Source organism: Panthera onca, chromosome X (genome assembly GCF_046562875.1).
Source record: "Panthera onca isolate mPanOnc1 chromosome X, mPanOnc1 haplotype 2, whole genome shotgun sequence".
Lineage (NCBI taxonomy): Eukaryota > Metazoa > Chordata > Mammalia > Carnivora > Felidae > Panthera > Panthera onca.
Window position 1 is genome coordinate 124,381,503 of NC_138357.1, and position 21,768 is coordinate 124,403,270.

At 46.8% G+C, this 21,768-nt stretch overlaps 2 protein-coding genes and 2 long non-coding RNA genes across 9 annotated transcripts in view; 1 reads left to right on the forward strand and 3 right to left on the reverse strand.

Annotated features, from left to right (window-relative positions):
* Positions 1-20,186, forward strand: part of ANOS1 (anosmin 1) — a 182,646-nt gene extending 162,460 nt beyond the window's left edge. The window contains exons 10-14 of the mRNA XM_081792890.1: positions 9,405-9,499; positions 11,804-11,975; positions 12,410-12,630; positions 14,858-14,999; positions 16,288-20,186. Coding sequence (XP_081649016.1) covers positions 9,405-9,499; positions 11,804-11,975; positions 12,410-12,630; positions 14,858-14,999; positions 16,288-16,346 — 689 coding nt within the window. The 3' untranslated portion in view covers positions 16,347-20,186. The remainder of the gene's footprint in view (positions 1-9,404; positions 9,500-11,803; positions 11,976-12,409; positions 12,631-14,857; positions 15,000-16,287) is intronic.
* Positions 9,501-17,943, reverse strand: LOC145713965 (uncharacterized). 2 transcript variants are annotated; one of them, XR_014136748.1, is made up of 3 exons: positions 17,835-17,943; positions 15,839-15,995; positions 9,501-10,470 (listed from the first exon to the last, which is right to left on the reverse strand). It is a non-coding gene; the product is annotated as an uncharacterized LOC145713965 (long non-coding RNA). The 2 variants fall into 2 exon arrangements; XR_014136749.1 differs by lacking the exon at positions 9,501-10,470 and adding an exon at positions 12,624-12,799.
* On the reverse strand, positions 12,796-14,823 carry LOC145713962 (uncharacterized). The gene is made up of 2 exons (XM_081792891.1): positions 14,416-14,823; positions 12,796-14,238 (listed from the first exon to the last, which is right to left on the reverse strand). Exons 1-2 carry the CDS (start codon positions 14,504-14,506, stop codon positions 13,370-13,372), a joined length of 960 nt encoding a protein of 319 aa, XP_081649017.1. The 5' UTR covers positions 14,507-14,823; the 3' UTR covers positions 12,796-13,369.
* Positions 19,927-21,768, reverse strand: part of LOC145713964 (uncharacterized) — a 522,867-nt gene continuing 521,025 nt past the window's right edge. For all 5 annotated transcript variants that reach the window (XR_014136744.1, XR_014136746.1, XR_014136747.1 and 2 more), the window contains one exon: positions 19,927-19,997. This is a non-coding gene — a long non-coding RNA (uncharacterized LOC145713964). The remainder of the gene's footprint in view (positions 19,998-21,768) is intronic.

Here is a 21,768-nt window from a genome sequence, read left to right on the forward strand (position 1 = left end):
TGGCTCAGGTCATGATCTCACGGTTCTTGAGTTCGAGCCCTGCGTCAGGCTCTGTGCTGACAGCTCAGAGCCTGGAACCTCTTCGGATTCTGTGTCTCCCTCTGACCCTGCCCTGCTCCTGCTCTGCTCCTGATCACGCTCTGTCTCTCAAAAAGTAATAAATATATGGTAGTGACTGGAGAATTCACTCTTTAAAGATCTGCACACTTGACATATCACTTTATTTATTCAGGTTTTAAAATTTCCTCTCAACAGTCATTTGTGACATATAATGTGGAAGCTGTAATACTTTTTAATATGATTATTCTGAGGTGTTTGTGTTTATTTGGATCCTATGATATATACATGCATACATTTCCCTCCATTTCATTCTCTAACTTTTGCTGCCATATATAAAAATGCATCTTCAAGGCAACTGGGTGGCTCAGTCAGTTAAGTGTCCGACTCTTGGTTTCGGTTCAGGTCATGATGTCATGGTTCGTGAGTTTGAACCCCACGCTGGGCTCTGTGCTGATAGCACGGAGCCTGCTTGAGTTTCTCTCTCTCCCTGTCTCTGACCCTCCCTAGCTTGCACTCTCGCTCTCTCAAAATCAATAAACTTAAAAAAATCCATCTTCTATTTATGTCTTGATGGTGAATCCAACTATATTGTTATATTACTTTGCTCATTACAACATTTCCTCTGATTCTTTTCCATTCTTCTGTAAAGGCAATCATGTAGCATGTAAATAATGAGAATTTTATAGTTTCCTTTCCAGACCTTTGACATTTTACTCCTTTCCCTTGCCTTGACGTTCAGTACAGGGTGGAATACAAGTGATCATTGCAGACGTGTATGGTCAATATTCCCATACAATAATGACTGGAACCCACAACGACCAAGGAATCACATCTGTCTTCAAGTGAGGATTAAACTGAAACCACCGTGCAGTAGAGTTACTTTGCTGGCAGATGTAGGTTGATTTCACCAGATCACATGGCCACTTAGGAACTAAGAATAAGTCATGCTCTAACTAGAGTTTTGTCTTCCTCCAGAATGCGCTTTTTCTTAAATTATATCCATCCCATTTCCCTTTTGATTTTAAATTTGAAAGCCAAATTAACATATAAAACATAGGGGAGCCTCACTGTACCACAACCCTCTGTAGAAGGAGACTGTGGAAAGCTTTGGAGAGTCCAGCCCTCTCTGAAGTGGAAAGCATGTGTGCCGAACTTATTCCACATTTGTTCTCCTTCTAGAAGCCTGTTAGGCACCCTGTGACCTACAGAATCCCAAACCAAAGTTCCCCAGACGCTTATGAAGCATGTGTACATTCATAATTATCACAAATGTAGGAAAGGAAACGCCTTTTAAATCAAAACACAGTGCTACCATTTTACGAATTCTGTTCAGAATGTGAAAATGAGCTCTCTTTCTGTTATGAAAAGGACACTTTGGCTGGCTTTCTGGACGTTTTCACTCTGTAAAATTATAATTGTGTGCACTGAATACAACTCAATAGACCCATCTCAAATGGTTTGAAAGCCTTAGGCACAAGTACCTGAGTATTCTTTAATCGTAACTAATTTCCACTGTTGGATACACGGAGTTGAAAACCTAAAAGAAATTAAATGTTGGTGACAAATCAGAGAAGAGAATCTTGTTCACTAATTGAGACAAAATTGTAAGTAGAAATTGGTTTCTACCTATCTGTTAACATTTCCTAAAAGTGAGGGTGGCCAGAACGTTGGTTTTAGACTTGGGAGTTAGGAACTCAGAAGCACAAATCTGTTCACTCACACTGAATATTCTCACAGAGAGAGAGTTTCAGTTGTTTTGTATTATTTATGATGACACAGCATATAATTTTGTAGGGAAGTGACTCAAACATCAAATATTAGCCCACCTTAGTGCATATGGTAGTTGGCTTATAATAGTGAATGCTCTGGAAGGAAAGAAATATCCTCAACAGTGAATTTCTGGAACAATCATTATTTATAAAAGGAATAGTTGTCCTTTTGTTATTCTACAGACATCAGTTCCGAATAGAATCTACAATTGATTATTTTAGGCTTTTTGGTTTAGACTTAGTGTTTGCACTCCAAAAATATGAAAAATTAGCTCAGAGAGAGAAAACATACTTCTACTTTGAGTAGAAATGCCTTCTGCCTAGGAGGTGTTCAAAATTCTTTTACAGAATTGTACAAAATCAGCAAGTCTGTCTCACCAAAGCATTTTTACAAATATGAAGAGAACGAGGCATTATTTCGTGAAAGGATATCATCCAACTAACATTTATTGAGCATGTACTACCTACCAGGTGCTATTTCTGGTGTTAGAGATGCTTAGAGAACAAACTCCCATCTAAGAAATGGGCATTTTCTGATGCCTCTCCACGTGTATGTCCCCTGCCATCAGTGTGGAGAGTTCCCCTCACCGCAGCTATTCCACGGTGCTCAGAGATGGTCTCTTTCTCACAGCTCTGAGTTCAGTCAGGCCAGCATTCTTGATCATTAGATGTTTGGAATTTAGAGATTAACATTGAATTAAAAATTGTGCAGCCTTTAGTTTTTGCCAGACACTGTTGGATACATTTTACTTTTTATTTTGAGTTAGGTATATTTCAGGAACAAATTAGAGACATCTACTTTTTGAAGCATAGTTGAAGCATGCTGAAAATAAATTTCAGTATTTAAAAATACTTCTCAAGGACTTTTTAATTCATTTGTGGAAGGAAGAACCTAAGCTCAAGAACCAGAACAGCAAGGCATTTAGGATAGAATTTTCATATGTATCCCCTTAGGTAACATTTGATTTAATGACACTGTTTTTCATATTCTAGTTAGACACTTGGTCCTGAAGTCATATCCTAAATACGAGCTTGCAGTATTTTCATACTTGGCAAGATGAAGCTGAAGACAAGACTGACTGTCTATCTGTCTATCTTGTCTAATTTATCTATTTATTTTTGAGAGAGTGCATGTGAGCAAGTGGAGGAGGGACAGAGGGACAGAGAGATAATCTTAAGCAGGTTCCATGCTCATTGCAGAGGCCATATTGGGACTCGATCCCATGACCCTGGCATCATGACCTGAGCCGAAATCAAGAGTCAGATGCTCAACCGAGTGAGCCACCCAGGTGCTCCAATGGTCACTTAAGCTTGAAACCATTCTTTATTCTTCTCCCCTCCACATGTTAGGTATATGGTATCATACTTTACGTCCTTTTATTTTGTGAATCCATTCGTAGAAAAACTTACTGCTTGTGTTTACTGCTTTTCTTATTCTTGCTTATGGTCTTTCTTTTCCACTCAAAGTGGCCCCTTTAACATTTCTTGTAAGGCTGGTTTGGTGGTGATGAATTCCTTTAGCTTTTGTATGTCTGGGAAACTCTTTCTCTCTCCTTTTATTCTGAAGGATAACCTGGCTGGATATTCTTGACTGCGAGCCTTTTTTCTTTCAGCAGTTTGAATATATCATGCCACTCCCTTTTGCCCTGCAGAGTTTCTTCTGAAAATCAGTGGATAACCTTAGGGGGCAACTGTTTTCTCTTGCTGCTCGTAAAATTCTCTCTTAATCACTACTTTCTACTATTTTAATTACTATTTATCTTCTGTGGACCTCCTTGGGTTGATATTTTGGGGGCTGTGTCTCCTGGATCCAGATTTCTGTTTTCTCCCCCCGATTTGGTTTCAGCTATTATTTCCTCATACTCATTTTCTGCCCCTTTTTCTCTCTCTTCTCCTTCTTATATCCCCCTATAATGTGAATGTTATTACGTTTCATGTAGTCACTGAGCTCCCTCAGTGTATTATCATTTGTTGTTATTAATAGTTTTCTCTCTCCTGTTCTGCTTGATTGCTTTCCATTACCGTGGAAAGCACTGCCTCTCTTCTTCTGCTTCCTCTAGTCTCCTGTTTATTCTCTCTTGTTGATTCTTAGTTTCTGTTATTGATGTTTTCATCTCATTGGTTCTGCGTTATGTTTTCTATCTCTCTGTTGATGTTCTCACTGAGATCCTGTAGTCTGTTCTCAAGTCCAGTGAGTATCTTTATGACCATTACTTTAAATTCTCTATCAGGCATCTTGTTTAGCTCTCTTTCTGTGATTTTGTCCTGTTGTTTCATTTGGAACATATTCCTCTGCCTCCTCATTTTGTCTAACTCTCCGTGTGTGTTTCTCTGTGTTAGGGAAGTCAGTGACGTCTCCTGCTCTTGAAAGCAGTGTCCTTATGAAGAAGAATTCTGTAGTGCCCCATATGCAGTGTCCCCTGTTCACCAGAGTCTGGCACCTCAGGGGAATCTGCTCTGTGTGTTGTGTGCACTGTGCTCTTGTAGCTGAGTTGTGTTTCCCTTCAGGCCAGTTGTCTTCCATGGCTCTATCTGCCTGTTGTGGGCAGGGTTTGGTTCCTGTGTTGTTAGGGGCCAGACTGGGGTCACCTTGGGCTTGGGTAGGGTCAGACCAGGCATTTGCAGGGCATTCTTCCTGTGTTGTCCTCTGAGAAGCTCATGTTGGTGGGTGGGGCTTGCAGTGAGACCCGAGGTCTGCCTCTGGCCCACTGCTGGGGCTACAGCTGCAGTTGTCTTGGCATGTTGGTTACTTTCCCCTTGCCCTGGGGCAGGAGTTGCTTTGGGGTGATGTTGGCCTCTGACAGGACTGTTTGCACAGTGCCAGGCTGGGTGCACTGCTTTAGATGGGCTCTGGCCAAAAGTGTATTGGAGGGGGTGGGTCCCGCAGGAGAACACGGGGGGCAGGGGTGTGCCGAGTTAGCAAGGTTCGTGAGGGCCACGTGCAGCCCAGATCTGGCTTCAGGGGGCGTGTCTGCAGAGGAGCATTGTTAGCAAGCAGGTAGAGAGTATTTGTCCTGCAGCAGGCGTCCCTGTTTCCAGGCAGGGAGGTCAGGGAGAGAAATGGTGCCTGCCACTGTTGTTCTTGGAGAAACTTCCCAAAGATCCCTTCCCTGCAGCACATATTCTAAGGTTACTAAACAGATCTCCCTCCTGTGAACCCCAGGTGTTTCTCATCCTGTTGCTTCTGTGCTGTATCTCAGAAGGACTATTTGTTATGCTGTCTCTTTAAAGGCGGGGACTCTGTCTCCTCACCCTCCAGCCCTCCAGAGTCATCCCTGCTGAGTTTAATGTTTAAGCTCTACTGATGGTAATAATTCAAGAAATTCTGCCCCTCTAGTTTGCAAAGCCAGACGTTATGGGCCTTGTCTTCCGTGTGTGAGTCCCCCTGTGCTTTGGGTGCCTGGTGTGAGGGTCCACGCCCATGGAGTTTCTCTCCCAGGACAGTCCTGGGGCTCTGATTAATTGCCAACCATGTCTCTGCTCTTCCTACCCTCTTCACAGTGCCTCTTCTCTACATCTAGCTGTCATGAGTCTGTTCTGCTAGGCTTCAGGTCATTTTCTGGGTTGTTTACACTGAGGTGGGTGTTATCTTGCTGTATCTGTGTCATTATGTGAGCTTGGGATCTTCCTCCTGTGCCCTCTTCCCTGGAAGTCCAAGAAAATGATATTGAAAGCCGTGGGACTGAACAAAATTATTCAGAAAGGGGACCATGAACTCAGGCAAGGCTGAGCTCATCTAGAGCTGATGGGGGGGAGGGGATGGAGTTGAAAGCGGGTGTCCAATGTCATTTGTTTTTTTATTTTTTGAAAGAGAATGCCTGTGAATGGGGGAAGGGCAGAGAGAGGGTGACAGCGGGTCTGAAGTGGGGGCTCTGAGCTGACAGCACAGAGCCAGACACGGACCTTGAACTCAGAAACCGCAAGTTCAGACCTGAGTCAAAGTTGGATGCCTAACTTACTGAGCCACCCAGGTGCCCCCAATGTGTCATTCTTAGCACCTCCTCTTATGAAAATAGAACCATGTTGTAAACAATGCATACGATTTGTAGAGTCCCAAGAGTACTCAGCTATCACTGTATGCCATATCACAGTATTAGCACAAACCAGAATCAGTCCCCTCAGCAGGGAGTGTCAGCCCCAGAGCAGAAAAGAGTCTCTTCCCATCTCACGACTTTTTTTTTTTTTTTGTAACATTTATTCATTTTTTTGAGAATGAGGGAGACAGAGCACAAGTGAGGGAGGGGCAGAGAGAGAAGGAGACACAGAATCTGAAGCAGGCTCCAGGCTCTTGAGTTGTCAGCACAGAGCCTGATGGGGGGCTTGAACCCATGAGCCACGAGATCATGACCTGAGTGAGTCAAAGTTGGGCGCTCAACCGACTGAGCCACCTAGGTGCCCCAAGGTCAGGACAGTTTTGAAGGTCTTGAGCACAGAAGACCCAAAGTAAAGACAAGTGGCCGTGTGGTATTTACGTAGTGTTTTGGAAACCTGAGGGTCAGGGATGCTAAATTAGCAAGCTAGAATAATCAGGGTACCAGAAATTCATACCGGGACACTGGCTCTGCTTCTGGTTTGTCCTACTCGAGCTGCTTTGACAGGAGAAGCGTCCCGCAGACTGTCCCCGGCTGTGGATGACTTCACTTCACATGGGTGCCACTTTAGTGCCCGTGTGCTCCGTGCTGGGGACGTGGAGGGACTCTGTTGATGGGGCCAGCGGGCTGCTGTGGGTGATGGCAGTGAACTACAAGGCAATGTGCAGAGACCTGAGGGCCCAAATCGGCGTTTTATCAAATTGCGTTTTCCGTTTGGTGATCTCATTGCACTAAAGACAAGCCTGAGAGACGCTGAGGCAGAAATGGCGGGTGACCAGTTTTATTCTGTCTGCCTGCGTTTAGAGTGACTTTTTCACAGCAGAGCCAAAATCAGTTAAGTCACTGTCATGAGTTTAAGTATGAGACATGAGTACAAATTTTGTTTGCTGATTTAATTTAAATTATTGTAATTTAATTTTTTGTAATTTAAAATTTAATTTTTAAAATTATTTAATTTAAAATTATTGACTCAAAAAATTATTTTTTATTTTTTCAAGTATCAACATACAGTTTTTACTTATTGGCTACATACTATCATCTCGTTCTGTTTACCTGCTGTCTCTGTACAAAATAATATTTTAAAAAAATGTTTTTTAATGTTTTATTTTTTTTTAATTTTTTTTAACGTTTTTTAATTTATTTTTGAGACAGAGAGAGACAGACCATGAATGGGGGAGGGACAGAGAGAGAAGGAGACACAGAATCGGAAGCAGGCTCCAGGCTCTGAGCAATCAGCCCAGAGCCCGACGCGGGGCTCGAACTCACAGACCGTGAGATCGTGACCTGAGCTGAAGTCGGATGCTTAACTGACTGAGCCACCCAGGCGCCCCTAATGTTTTATTTTTTGAGAGAGAGACAGAACATGAGCAGGGAAGGGGCAGAGAGAGAGGGAGACACAGAACCCGAAGCAGGCTCCAGGCTCCAAGCTGTCAGCACAGAGCCCGATGCGGGGCTTGAACCCACAAGCCTTGAGATCATGATGTGAGCTGAAGTCAGACGCTTAACCGACTGAGCCACCCAGGCACCCCAAGATACAATTTTCGGTTCTTATCTACGTCCCTTAAATTTTCTCTTTGACCTTTCTTGTCACTTGTTTTGCTGGGAAAGGTATTTTTGGTTATCCTTATTGCTACAAAATTTAGTTGGCAAGGCCCCTAGAGCAGTTTCTTCTTGCCAGTGTTGTTAATGAGGAAATGATCCCAAGTATCAGGTTGCTATGCCAAGGAGGTCAGTAACAAGCCATTTTGAAGTTATTAAAGAGGGAAAGTGCATATTGTAAATGTTGTAATATTGTAAGCTCACCCAGAAAAAGTAAGTAGAAGTCTATTTCAAACTTCTACAATCATAAACAATGTTATAGCATGAAAGGAGATAAGGTCTTTAAATATTTTTAAATGTTGTTTTTTAATGTTTATTTTTGAGAGAGAGAGAGAGAGAGAGAGCGCGTGAGAGGCAGAGGGGCAGAGAGAGGAGTCACAGAATCCGAAGCAGACTCCAGGCTCCGAGATGTGAGCACAGAGCCCGATGCGGGGCTCGGACCCACAAACTTCAGTTGCTTTACAGGCATGAGTGACTAGGGGCCACCACATGCGCGGTATTTTTGTCATCGCAGACACTTTAGCTGGGCAGCGGCAGGCAGACGGCCTGCTCACGGCCGCGTGCTCTGCCCACAGCAACCGCCAGGCCTCCTCCCCACGTTCACTGCAAAGTTCTGTCTCAAGGAGATAAGCCAGTGAATCAATAAGGCAACACACCTGCCTGCTTATCTTCTGTATTGATCTGTAGCCAAATTACCTTCTAGCCTAACGTACATTTACATGCTTTGTTTGTTGTTTATGTAGCTCTGTGAGCTTTTAAGTCCCGAGAGCAGCGGTTTGTATGCCTGGAACGGCACCACTTGAAAGAAAGCATATGAATTCATTCATTGACTTCATTCTTGTGTGTAATGTACGATTCTTCCCCTGAAAAAAAAAAAACAAAAAGCCCCGATGCCTGTTGTGTAAATCTTAAAACCTCTGGTAAGTGGTTCCCGGAACTGATGGTGCCCGCTTGATATCCGCCCGTCCTCTCTGATTGAAAAGCTCCTCTTTTCTCGATCCAAAGTGCTGCAAGTGAATTCCCACTAGAACCACCCAATCCCGTCAAAGCTTTAACCCTCTGGAAACCTCCATTAAACACTTGGCGTGAACAGCGGGGACGCGGCGTTAATCAGTGGCAGAGAAGTGCCTTTCCACACCTTCGGGCACGCGGGTTGGTGAATAAACCTGATGCCGGCCAGACCTCCTCTTCCCATGCTCGGCGGGGGGCTCGTCATCAGTCCGTCCTTTATCTGAGAGATTTGCCCCAAGCGAGGCCACGTGTGGACAGTGGACACACTGTGCCAGGGAACCCACGTTCTGTCTTGGACAGCAAGTCAGGGTTCCGCAGAGATCAGACACACGGGCGTGTGAGGATATGCACCTGTGCACGCTGGAAGGGAAAGGTGCCCACCTGGGTCTGTGCTGGGGAACGTGTGAGGCACACAGGGGAGCTCGTCTGACTGCTCAGTGCTCCCAGCGTGAGGAAAGTGCTTTGATTTTGCCTGGGTCTGTCGGCTATGTCAGCCACCTGTGGGATTCACACTCGGGATGCTCATTCCCTCTCCCAGGAGCAAAGACGCCCACGGCCGAGTGCCGCCCTTTCTTGTGGGGGTTCCGCTCAGCGCCGACCCCGCGGCTACGTTTCTCTCAAGACCTCCCGACAGCCCCGTGGCTGTGACTTTCCTGTGCTTTCCGGTTGGTTCTCGCATTTCGCCAGGTTTCCCCCCAGGCTTTCCTCCCGACAGTGAGTTCTGCAGGCCCGCTCGCCTCCTCGGCTCTGCGTCTGCGTTTGTGGCTCACTTCCACAGCTTCACTTCCTTCCTGCCCGTTGTCGCGATCTGAGAGCCGCGGGCTGTGCGGCACGTGGCTCCAGACCGTCCTCTCTGTGCCCTCTGACCTTACAGATCTCAGCGTCGACCGATACCACGTGCAGTGGCTCCCGGAGGTCTGTGCCCACAATCGCAGTGCCGGACCAGAGACCTCTTCTGGCATCACCCAGGTAAGAGACGGTCACACCGCCCGGTTCTCAGCGCGATTTCACTTCCCTCGATGTGCGGAAACAGCGGACTGCGAGCTGTGCCCGGGGTACGACGCACACAGCTCGTTCTCACGGATTAGCTGTTGGGTGATCGCGAGGTGGAAGTGAAAACACAACGGTCCTTGTGTTCAGTCCTGCAGTATCCGCTGAGGGCTCCGTCCCGTGGGGGCACACGGCAGGGCCTGAAACGCGGAGGCTGCAGACGCGGTTCGTGGGGAACTCCCAGGTCAGGGGGGAAACGCTTCTGAGACCCCCCGTGTGTCTCAACTTAGTCGGACAGAAGCTTTGAATTGTTCTGAGTCCTGGGTTGGCAGCACGATCTGCGGGTGGGACGTTGCCTGTGAACTTCCGTCCGACCCTGTCATGTCCCATCTTGCTCTGCCGCGTCACTGGCTAGTTCCTCCTCGTCCGGGGAAGGAAAGACGTTCCCTGAGTCGCACATGGTGTGCCAGGACCGTTTCTGACTTTTCACTTGAATAGAACACTACGTCCTTGCAGGCAGGAACCCTTCGGTACCAGCCAGTGTGTTGTTCCAAATATTTGGGGCTGATGCACGAGTTACAGAGGGCCATCAAGGGACCAACAACAAAACGGTGCAGAGGGCGGTGAGGTGTCCAGAATATCGATGCCAGCAACTTGTCTGTGATCTAGCAGGACAGTCTAAGATTTCCAAAGGCATGGCCCCACATGTCTCACATATTGATATATGCTATTTCAGCAGAACATTTTTCTTTGGACTATTTTCTAAAGCAGCAAGTGGGGTATTTTTAGAATCCTATCTTGATCACATAACTTTAAGGTAGTAAGATAAAACATGTCAGTGGGTCTGCAGAAATACAGCTTTTTACTGGATTTGACTTGTCCCAACTCATGCTCGCCAACGTCATTCCTTTTATGTTTTCTTAAGTGGTTCCCAAAGTTTGTGGCGTTCACTTAAAAAGAAAAAAGAAACATTTTTAAAAAGGGAAAACTACTTGAAAAGCAGAGAAAGAAATGACCGGAAGCGGGGCTTATTAAATTTTTTATGGGCAGAGGCGAGGCTTCTAGTAGTTTTTTTAGTTATGCATGCGTTGGAATTGTATGAAATCTGGCTTATTTTCAGGGGACCACCCAATCCTAGGCTTACCCTCTCTAGAAAGTCTGAAGGTCATAATAAGCATTTGCTGAGCACGTATCCTGTATCTGGTAGAAATAAGAATGAAAATGGGGCGCCTGGGTGGCGTAGTCGGTTAAGCGTCCGACTTCAGCCAGGTCACGATCTCACGGTCCGTGAGTTCGAGCCCCGCGTCAGGCTCTGGGCTGATGGCTCAGAGCCTGGAGCCTGTTTCCGATTCTGTGTCTCCCTCTCTCTCTGTCCCTCCCCCGTTCATGCTCTGTCTCTCTCTGTCCCAAAAATAAATAAAAACGTTGAAAAAAAAAAAATTAAAAAAAAAAAAAAAAAAAAAAAAAAAAGAAATAAGAATGAAAATCCCGAGAAAGCAGTCTGCTAAAGGCTCACACCTCGTCCACTGCCATTTGTAAAGGACGTTTAGACCCATTTATTTTCAAGCTCTGATGGAGCATGGGCTACTTTATCTGCAGCTACGCAGGCCTGCCTTCCCTGCCACTCACATGCATTCTTTACGTAGCTGCGAAGTCTGTACTTAGTGCCTGACGTGGGCTTCCAGCAGATTCCCATATGGAGTGTAGATTTGCTCCCGAAGACCAGTGTTTCAGGCAGAGGCTGCCATTGGTCCCGCTCTCCCCATGGCATGCCCGGTGCCCTGTCTCTGCCCGCCCACCTGTCACCCCTGGGCAGAGGGCCAGCTGCTTCCTCTGTGCGCCTGTCCCCCACTCCGCCCACCACTACGGCCTCCATCCTGACCCGTGACCGAGGCCGCGGGCTGAGCCCCTGCATCTCGTACACATGTGCCTCAGGCTCTGCTACACACTAGATGTCAGGAACAAATGAGACTTGGGTTCACAGTCTGGCACTCCCACCTGTGTGGCTGGCAACCATCACACGCGGCCTGGAAGGTCCCATGAAGCTGCTTCGGTCCTGCCACGCCGCGGTCCTGTTCACTTCCAGGGGCCGTGTCCCATGCCATGGGACGGCCCACAGTCGTGAGGAACCAGAACATGCACAGTGTCTCCTTCGTAGTTTTTATAAAAGCCACACTGCACGCATGCACAGGAAACTATCCTTGTTAGAACAGGACTCATCTGCCACGTCTTGATCCCTAATGAGATGTATGGCTAGCATATTCCCTCTCTCTCTTGCTCTAGGAAAATTATATCATTCTTCAGGATCTGTCGTTTTCCTGCAAATATAAGGTGACTGTGCAGCCGATTCGGCCCAAGGGCCGCTTGAAGGCAGAAACCGTTTTCTTCACGACTCCGCCGTGCTCTGCCCTGAAGGGGAAAAGCCACCGGCACATGAGCTGTCCCGGCGAAGCAGGTACGTCTTGAGCTGAACGTGCATCTGTGATGCCAGCCACACTTGGAAAACCTTTTGGCGAAACGCAGCTCTGACACGGGATCACTTCTCACAGCGTCACTACCCACCCCGGTCATGGCACTCACTTCTCCTCTTGAGGAAGTGGCCAGATCTTGCCACGTGGCGGAGACCTCTCTCCTCCCGTCCACCGAGCTGGGTCCTAAAAAGAGTCCCCAAACCACCCAGCAGAGTGGCCGCACTGAGACCACCTCTGGCTGACTGTCCCCGTAGGTCATGGAGGTGATGGCCTGAAGCCCTGCATGAGGACCGAGCTCAGACCACGTGTGCCTCCCCTGGGAGCAGCTGCCTGAAGTGCCCGCGATATGTGCAAACAGCTCCCATGTCCAGTCCGTGTCCCGCAGCCTAACTCTGCCTCTTATGTACTCTCCCTCCAGGTCACGTGCCTGCCAAGGTGCTCGCCAAGCCCGAGAACCTTTCTGCCTCGTTTGTTGTTCAAGATGTTAACATCACGGGCCACTTTTCTTGGAAGATGGCCAAGGCCAATCTCTATCAGCCCATGACTGGCTTTCAGGTGACCTGGGCCGAGGTCACGACGGAGAGCAGACAGAACAGCTTGCCCAACAGCATCATCTCACAGTCGCAGATACTGCCTTCCGTAGGTGTCGACTTGCTTCCTGTGTGCATGTCGTCATGTCCGTGGCTGGTCGTCAGCGGCCACTGGAGGCGGGGTGGGGGGGTACTCGTGCCACACTGCTGAGGCGTCTTCCCACATTTTCTTCTTCTGGAGCCATTGTTGTGCAAGTATTCATGACCTATGATAGGTGCTGTTGTGAGCAGGGAAAACGGTCAGCAGGACATAACCTGTGATTCCTTCAGCAGCCCCGAGCCCGTCCTGTGGGCAAGTGGTTTAACCGTTGTCCCTTGGGTCCAAGTGGACCTGCCCTGTTTGAAGTGTTAAATTGGGGGAAAACAGCTCAAAGAAGCTTGTTGTTTCTCTCCCTTTTCCCCCTTCAAATCTGGCGAGAGCCCATAATGAATTGGCCTGTCTTCCAGGCCACTTAATTCCTTGGCTTGAAGAAAAAAACAAAACAAACCCCATGTGTGGGCTTTTACCCTCTCTAAAAATGCCCTTAGGACATCCAACTCCTGGTCCACTGAGAAAGAAAGGAAAGAAAAAAACAAGTCCGGAAGGAAAAATTCCTTGGAATTAGAAAGTAGTTATTCTATGAATGTGTTAGGTTTTATTGAATTCTGAAAAGAATGTGTTGGCATGAAAATAAACATGTTCAGTCCTGGGCATTGACAGATACTGTGTTTTGTGGAAAACTCTTGGCTCATTGACTGAACTTTGGATGATCAAGAATTCACATCACAAGATGTGCAGATGAAAACTTTCAACCATGGGAAAGTCTTATGTTAAGGAACAAACACTGAAATCTCAAGGGTGAGCCCTGAGAACTGGCACTTTGGCACACATGAACCCTGCCAAGTGCGCTGGGCTGCCAGGGTCGAGCGGGGTGCTGAGAGGTGACTCGGCACAGGGCTCTGGCTGAGTGGGAGCCGCCAGTCTCCCCTGTGAGGCTGCTGCGCTTCCCACCTGCTCTTCGACCACTGCTACCTGTCCTCCACGTTCCCACCTGCTCTGACCATTGCCACCTGTTCTCCGTCACCTGTTCACCACACTCCCACATGTTCTCCAACCACTGCCACCTGTCCTCCATGCTCCCACCTGCTCTGACCACTGCCACCTGTCCTCCATGCTCCCACCTGTTCTCTGACCACTCCCACCTGTCCTCCACGCTCCCACCTGCTCTCTGACCACTCCCACCTGTTCTCCACACTCCCACCTGTTCTCTGACCACTCCCACCTGTCTTCCACACTCCCACCTGCTCTCTGACCACTGCCACCTGTTCTCTGACCACTGCCACCTGTCCTCCACACTCCCACCTATTCTCCACACTCCCACTGTTCTGACCACTCCCACCTGTTCTCCACACTCCCACCTGTCCTCCACACTCCCACCTGTTCTCTGACCACTGCCACCTGTCCTCCACGCTCCCAACTGTCCTCCACACTCCCACCTGTTCTCTGACCATTCCCACCTGTTCTCCACACTCCCACCTGTTGTCCACACTCCTACCTGTTCTCTGACCACTCCCACCTGTTCTCTGACCACTCCCACCTGTTCTCCACACTCCCACCTGTTATCTGACCACTGCCATCTGTCCTCCATGCTCCCACCTATTCTCCGACCACTGCCACCTGTCCTCCACGCTCCCACCTGTTCTGACCACTGCCACCTGTTCTGTGATCACTGGCACCTCTTCTCCACACTCCCATCTGTTCTCTGACCACTGCCATCTGTCCTCCATGCTCCCACCTGTTCTCCGACCACTGCCACCTGTCCTCCACGCTCCCACCTGTTCTGACCACTGCCACCTGTTCTGTGATCACTGCCACCTCTTCTCCACACTCCCATCTGTTCTCCACGCTCCCACCTGTTCTCTGACCACTCCCACCTATTCTCCATGCTCACCCCTACTCCACACTCAGGTCTATTCTCTGGCCACTCACAACTATTCCACAGTCACATATCCTCTGTGCTCCCACCTGTTCTCTGTGCTCACGTGTTCAAGGGCTCATACCTATTCTTCATGCTCACACCCGTTCTCGACCGCTCCCTTTTTCTCCACAATCACACCTATTCTCTGGCCGCTCACACCTGTTCTCCGTGCTCACACCCAGTCTCTGCACTAACACCCGTTTGACCACTCACACCCGTTCTCTGACTGGGACCAGCCTGCGGGAGAATGCGTCTGTACCGTGCCTGCTGTTTTCAAAGGGTCACTGATGAGCATTTCCTTTTGTGTGGCTCCCTCAGGATCATTACGTCCTAACAGTGCCCAATCTGAGGCCATCTACGCTGTACCGACTGGAAGTTCAGGTGCTGACCGCGGGAGGGGAAGGGCCGGCCACCATCAAAACTTTCCGGACGCCCGACCTCACGCTGCCCTCGGTGCACAGTGAGTGTGGGACACAGAAAGTCAGCAGATGTGGGGAAACACTCGGATAAATGACCGAGTTATCACAGATCCCTGTGAAGCGGGGGGTTCTCATCATCTCAAGTCCTTCCGCCCCATGTGTGTCCAGCACGGGACTTGATTCTAGCCGCATTAGCATCATCGTGTGCTTGGTGACTAAGTGCTCCCTCCCTGCCTGGCATCCCTTTCCTCCCTTCTGTTTTCTACACGTATCAGGGCTCTCTACTTACCTTTTACACTGTACATACACATGAGGGAGAAAAATCTATAACCTCACAGCAATCTGAAATTGTTTTAGAAACTGCGATTTTCACATGTGATGATCTAGGAAACACGTTGCTAAGGATTATTTCCTCACGACGCACATTTGAGTGTAATATATTACATACGTTTTCTTCATACTATGACCCAAATCAATCTACTGGATTTACTGTGAAGTCCAGGTTTTTAAAAAGAATCGTCACCCACTGTTTCAAAAACACTGAGACTCTTGCCGATTTTTAGATTATGGACTTCATCTCTTTCCAGCTTAAATTTATAAAGCGGTGCCTCCAGATTTGTCTGTTGCTAAGAAAATAGAGCAGGGATCCTGGTTTTACATTTACAATTGTACTAGCTCCATTTGCCCCAATTACTGTTCGCGGCTAGAATTGAGGCAGACGCCAATGAGCCTGGGAGAGCTCGGCAGCCCCTTCTCTTTGTAAAGGTCGGGTGAATGCTGTCCTGATACTCCTCCTTTGAAAATGGGTTCACGGGAGGACTGGCTACGTTTCTAACTTCCAAGGAAATAGAAGGACTTTTTGGGGGGGGGAGGGGCGCACCTGGGTGGCTCAATAGGCTGACTGTCCGGCTCTGGGTTTCAGTCAGGTCTGGATCTCATGGTTCGTGAGTTCGAGCTGCATGTCGGGCTCCATGATGACAGTGCAGAGCCTGCTTGGGATTCTCTCTGCTCCTCCCCTTCTCTGTCAAAAAACAAACCTGAAAAGAAAAGAAAAGAAAAGAAAAGAAAAGAAAAGAAAAGAAAGGGCTTTGGTGTGCTTGGATAACTGTAGAATGCAGGAAAGGGGGTTGTCCTAGTCCTCTTGTGAGTTTATGGATTTGGGGGAGAAACCGAGGGGTGGGCAAGAGCAGGAGGGGAGGCCGATTCGGAGCAGGGAAGACGAGGACGTGGGAGGGAAGACTTTCTGGCTCCGATGCTTTCACTGTCAGCCGGTACCCGGCTTCCTGCAAAGCAGCAATGACTGATAACGTCTGTCCTGTCACCCTTCAGGACCCCACCTCAAACATCGGCATCCTCATCATTACAAGGCTTCCCCAGAAAGATACTAGACGGCTCCAAACGACCTCTAAGAAGTGAAGGAATGTGCCGGCGTGCTGAGCTGCCGGGCCAGCACGTGTGGCTCTACAGGCAAGCGCCCCACACAACTCCCTCCCCCCGTAACTCTGCGTCCGAGGAACCTCTGCTGATCTCGGGCACCTCTGGAAACTAGCGACACACAGCCAGTGGGGACGGACCCAGCTTCCTGCGGGGACGGAGGAAAGGAAGGTGAGGCCCGTGACACTGGAGGCTAAACTATACACATACGAATCCCCATCGAATGACTGCAGAAGTGAGATCTCCCTGCATTTGGAGGAGCACGTTCTCCCTGCATTTGGAGGAGCACATTCTCAACACAGTCCACACATGCACACGAAGCATAACGCTAAACCAACAACACGTTTTTAGATTCAACGATGGCTTTGATTTGCAGAGTCAACTGAGATGATGCAGTTTTTAGGCCCTATTTTTTCCGATCTTTCCTAAGATGATTTATACCACGTGTAATTTTTAACTGACAAAGGTTAACCTCAAATACAGCAATTAATTTAAATCTCCGCATGTCCCTAAGCTACGTTCACACAAAGGCGAATGAGCATTGCGTCTGTGAACTGCGGTTTTCAAAAGACATCCAAGACAGGAAAGATTCAGCCAATCACGCTGCTATCCAGAGTCTGCCTTGGAGAAATGAAACTTCTTTCCTGGGGATACTTTTTAACATTTCATCCTGCAAAATGAGACATTTTCCTGACATGTTTTCTTACTTCCCTTGTTCTTGTTTTCTTAATGCAGACAAGAGCTGCTGATAGATAGGCTTTGTTTTACCACTTCACGAACCTAAAAATTTACAAAACCTCTTGCTTAAAATGAAAGAATCCCAACTACTGGGTATCTTCCAGTCCTTACTAAGTTTTGCCTTTTCTTAATCAAAGTAAGCTACTTGTATGCTAGAATAGTCCCTATTCTTGGTAATGTAGGAAACACGAGGCCATGATTGACAGAGGACGGCTATTTAGTCTTTCAAATCCATTCTATCGTACTGTTTGCCTCCAAACTACCCCTTCGTAGCATGGACTCGGGTCAAGACATATCAACCATATGTGATGTCGCAGTGCACCTTGGGGCACCCTTACACCCAGAAGCGTTCAGTCGGATAAAGTTTGCTCTTGAGGGAATATCCATGTTTATGGTTTGAAATGCACAGATATGTTTTTGTGTCTGTGTACTTGTTTGTGTGTGTGACACACACACATCACAGACCTTGAGACTCACCGAAGAAATGGTTTTCACAGCTACCGAAGGTGGATAAAGACACAGTGCTTCTAGAGAAAAGGATTATATATTTTCCCCACCAGTGTCTCTTCTATGAGGAAAGAGCAATGTGTCAGAAGTTAAACATTTAAAAGGAAAGCCTTCCTCATCCCACTATGTACCTACGTAAACTGGGGAAGGTTTCAGTACCGTCTTCTTGGGTTTTGATGGTGGGACTGGGTACTTACTGTGGTCTGGTTTCCTGAGAGCGTGCGGACGCCCTGAACGCTCCTGGAGGAGAGAACTCAGGACTCCTTCACTTCTTGTGGCTTGTCCACAGTGTCAGGAAGCAAATGCACTACAAAACAGAGACAGACTGTTTTTCCTATCCTGTCGATGCACATCTTTAGGAAACACGGTCCATACGCATGGATATGTGGTGACAGATACTGAAAACTGGTTCCTGTGTGGTAACGACTTTTAAAAGTCGATGACACAGGCAATATTTTGCAGCTTAGCACAAGTGGCGCTCCTGGGGAATCTCAGCAGGAAGCGTGTGTTGCTTCCTAAGTGTTTTCTGCAGCTCCCAACAGGGTCTGCGACACTCTTAGCACAACGTGGTGTGAGGTCACCTGGTTCCCAGAGTTTCACATTTGGAACGCACAGCACAGAAGACACCCCTCCTTTCAAACAGCCCCGAGCTTGACCCAACACCACAGTATCTTCCAGGAAGCTCTGACTCATGCCAGTGCCCTTAGCAGCAGCTGAATTTCAAATTGTCAAATTTCCACAAATGAAGATGTCTAACATTGGCTACAAGTTTGTCTGTTACTTTGTCACGAACAAATCCAATATTTGCGCCAGCAAATTTTTGTACGGTTGTATAGTTCAAAATGGAAGCGTGTATACATACATACAAAATATTAAATTATTATATAAGTTTAATTTTATGAAGTTTAATTATGTTTCTTTTATCTGGGTAAGAGACGATGAGCAAATCTATGTTTAGTTTGGATGAACGTTCTGAAGCTTACAGCTCCCTTAGGAAATCGAAAGCAGCTCCTAGGAGCATCTAATTCTGCAGTAACATTCGTAACTTAAATATTATTCACATTTTTGGAAGAAAAATGCTATTGATTGGGTAATTAAGGAAACATGAATTTCTTCTATGAATTTCAATCATATGCAAATTGGCCAAAATATACAATTTTTTTAATTTTAAAAATTTGAGTGCCCTAATAAAGGGATATAACCTATGGGTTGTCTTTTTTTTTTTTTTTTTTTTCTCTAAACACAGTCTACATGGCTAAGTGTCGAATACATCTAATTGAAATTAAATGCATCTCTCTTCTATGAGGACACATATATTCAGTGACAGTATTCACTCTTCAAAATGCCCACCAAAAACAGCAAGTCCTCAAGTCCCGGCTTGTAGCTTCACGGCAGCGGCCGGTGAAGTTACCTGTTCTGCCCTCTTTTTCTAACCACAGCCCCGTGGGGCGACATTTATAAGTGAGCGTGTGCCCTTTTAAGCCATTTGTTGTTTTAATATGACATAGTAGAGACACTAACATTGATGGCAGGGAGTTTTTTGAAATGATTATGACACAAACCCAAGTTTAAAGATACGTCTGTTTCCTGGGAACCTGAAAGAGCCTGTCACTAACTCTACAAAGCAGGCTTTCTGCAGCTCAGCAGATGGGGCGCTGGGGCCGGTTATGCTCTGGGGTGTAGCACAGCATCCCTGGCTCCTTACCCGCCAGATGTCCCCAACTGGGGACAGCCAGTGATTCTTTGCCTGGCATAAGGAACTGAGTAAATTACAGGAGTAAGCCCCGGGAAGTTACAACATTCGACTTCAAAGCCCCCGTGTTGTGTCTTATGTGCTCTGAAACCCGTGATGGCGACGCTGAATTTTGACTCGTGTCTGTATCGTGCAACTACACACAGTAATTCTGTCCTTCCTACTAGTCAGCGTCACTTGTGATAATGACTTATTTATTTACTGCCCTTTCTTACACTTTGTGCCATGGGTTTAGTAAACTAAGTTTGCTCATTCCCATGATTCCAACTATCTCTGAATCTTTTTATACAAACCTTCACGTTGTAACCAGAACAGGAAGGCTAACTGTTGCATGTACTTATAACTCACTGAAAATAATAAATGCATAGCGATGGTGACTCTTACCTATGATTGTGCATGGCCAGACTCCGTTTCTTACCTCTACTGAGTATTTTAGCAAGTTCTACCATTGACAGAGTGATTAACAGAGGTCTGTATGTAAAGTTACTATTTCTTTACTTAATTATACTGTAGTGTGCAGATAACAGAAGAGCTACCTTCTCATCCAAATGGCCAACAGAGATCACGCCTCTTAGACTGGTCATTTCACGTCAATATTTATTTATGTCTGTAATAAAAAAAAAAGTGATTTTTGTGTGTGTCTGTCATGTTATTTAGAGAGAAGTAATCCTGTAAAAAAAAAGCATTTTGTAAAAAAAAAAAAAAGTATTGTAAATAGTCTGATATTCTGTGACTCATTATTTTCATGTTAGAGTTTGTACATACTGATTCAGTAATAAAGTATCCTTACACCTGCCCGGTGGACTAGACTCATTTATTAAAAAAAACAAACAAAAACCACACTTTCGTTTTTCCATTTTTTTCCCCCTATGTTCCCAGCGAGAGTCAAAAAGTCAGTATGAATGGAATTTGAGGTGTGGCAAACGTACTTCATCCTAATGAAAGTATTCTGGGGCCTGGAGATGACACTTGAGATTTCTTTCATAGTATTTACTTACGGCTGTTATTGCTGATGGCTTTGGTGGCATTTTTTGTCAATAGTCTACAATTCAAAGTGTCCCCCTCCCCCATGCATGCATACAAGGCTAGAGGTACGAACTTCTCTTAGTCCTTGTCCCTGCCTCTGTGGTTTTCAACACCATGCACTGTATTCAGAGCTCCCGGTTTCCAGCATCCAAGGACAATTGTGAGCCTTTCCTGCACTTCCCACTGGGACATCAGCATATCTATCTGCTCTGAATGAGCCAAATGCCACCACATAAAGAGTGAGGAATAACGTGGTGTTCTCCAGGGGAACCTCAATCTTCTCCTTCCTCCATAAAATCACCCACTTGATTTATACATTCATTCGACAAACATTCCCTCAGTTTCTGCTTTGTACCCGGTCCTGTTCTAGAGGTGGGACATTGCCTACAAAAGGAAAGCTCCCCGTTTGCTTTCTTCCTCAAAGTAGGCAGAGGCGTGATAGATAAGACATGACAATAAATGAACAGCAAATAATAATAAATGGAAATGCTCAGAGGTGGGGAGATGAGACGCTGTGGGATGCAGGGAGAGAGAGGCCAGGATAGGAAGTTCAAAGTCTCGCGAATATTTTTAAAGATCACTCTGGCGGCCATGGGCAGAAGAGCTGGTGTGAAGAAAAATAAGGGGGCAGATCAGGCCGAAGACGTGGCCTTTGTCCTGGCAAAGACGGGATTGCATATTAAAATGCAACGGTCACAGATGTGCAGGGAAGCCAACGGATTGGGGACACATTTTGGAAGCCACAGTGATAAGACTCATACTGGCAGGTGAGCCCCAGACAGAAACATGTTCTGAACATCACTGAGCAATTTTCAAATCACAATGGTGACAGATTCTTTAAAAACAATTAGCAATAACATGTAGGAATCCAGATCCCAAAGGCCACATACTGTATGACTGCATTTTTTAAATGTTTATTTTTGAGAGACAGAGAGAGAGAGAGAGATAGAGAGACCATGAGTGGGGGAGGGGCCGAGAGAGAAGGGGACAGAAGATCTGAAGCAGGCTCCGTGCTGACAGCAGAGAGCCTGATGTGGGGCTCGAACTCATGAACTGTGAGATCATGAACTGAGCCAAGGCCAGATGCTCAACTGACCGAGCCAGCCAGGTGCCCCTGTATGCCTGCATTTTTATCAGACGTCTGGACTCAGGAAGTCCCCATGCAGAAGGCAGATGAGTGGTCGCCAGGAGCTCGGGGTGGGGGCATGCCAGTGACTGCTCCACGGGCACAGGGCTTCCCTCTAGAGTTAATGGAAATGCTCTGTACCTACAGGATATGGTTGCACAACATTGCGAATGTACCAAATGCTACTGGGTTGCACACTTTTAACACTTTGTGTTTACGTGAGTCT

Excerpts from the sequence above, each read along its gene's own strand:
- LOC145713962 (XM_081792891.1), bottom strand. The coding sequence starts at position 14,506 with ATGGAGAATAGGTGGGAGTGGTCAGAGAACAGGTGGGAGCGTGGAGAA. Across the intron at positions 14,239-14,415 it reads TGGCAGTGATCACAGAACAG|GTGGCAGTGGTCGGAGAATA; the intron begins GTGGCAGTGGTC and ends CGTGGAGGACAG.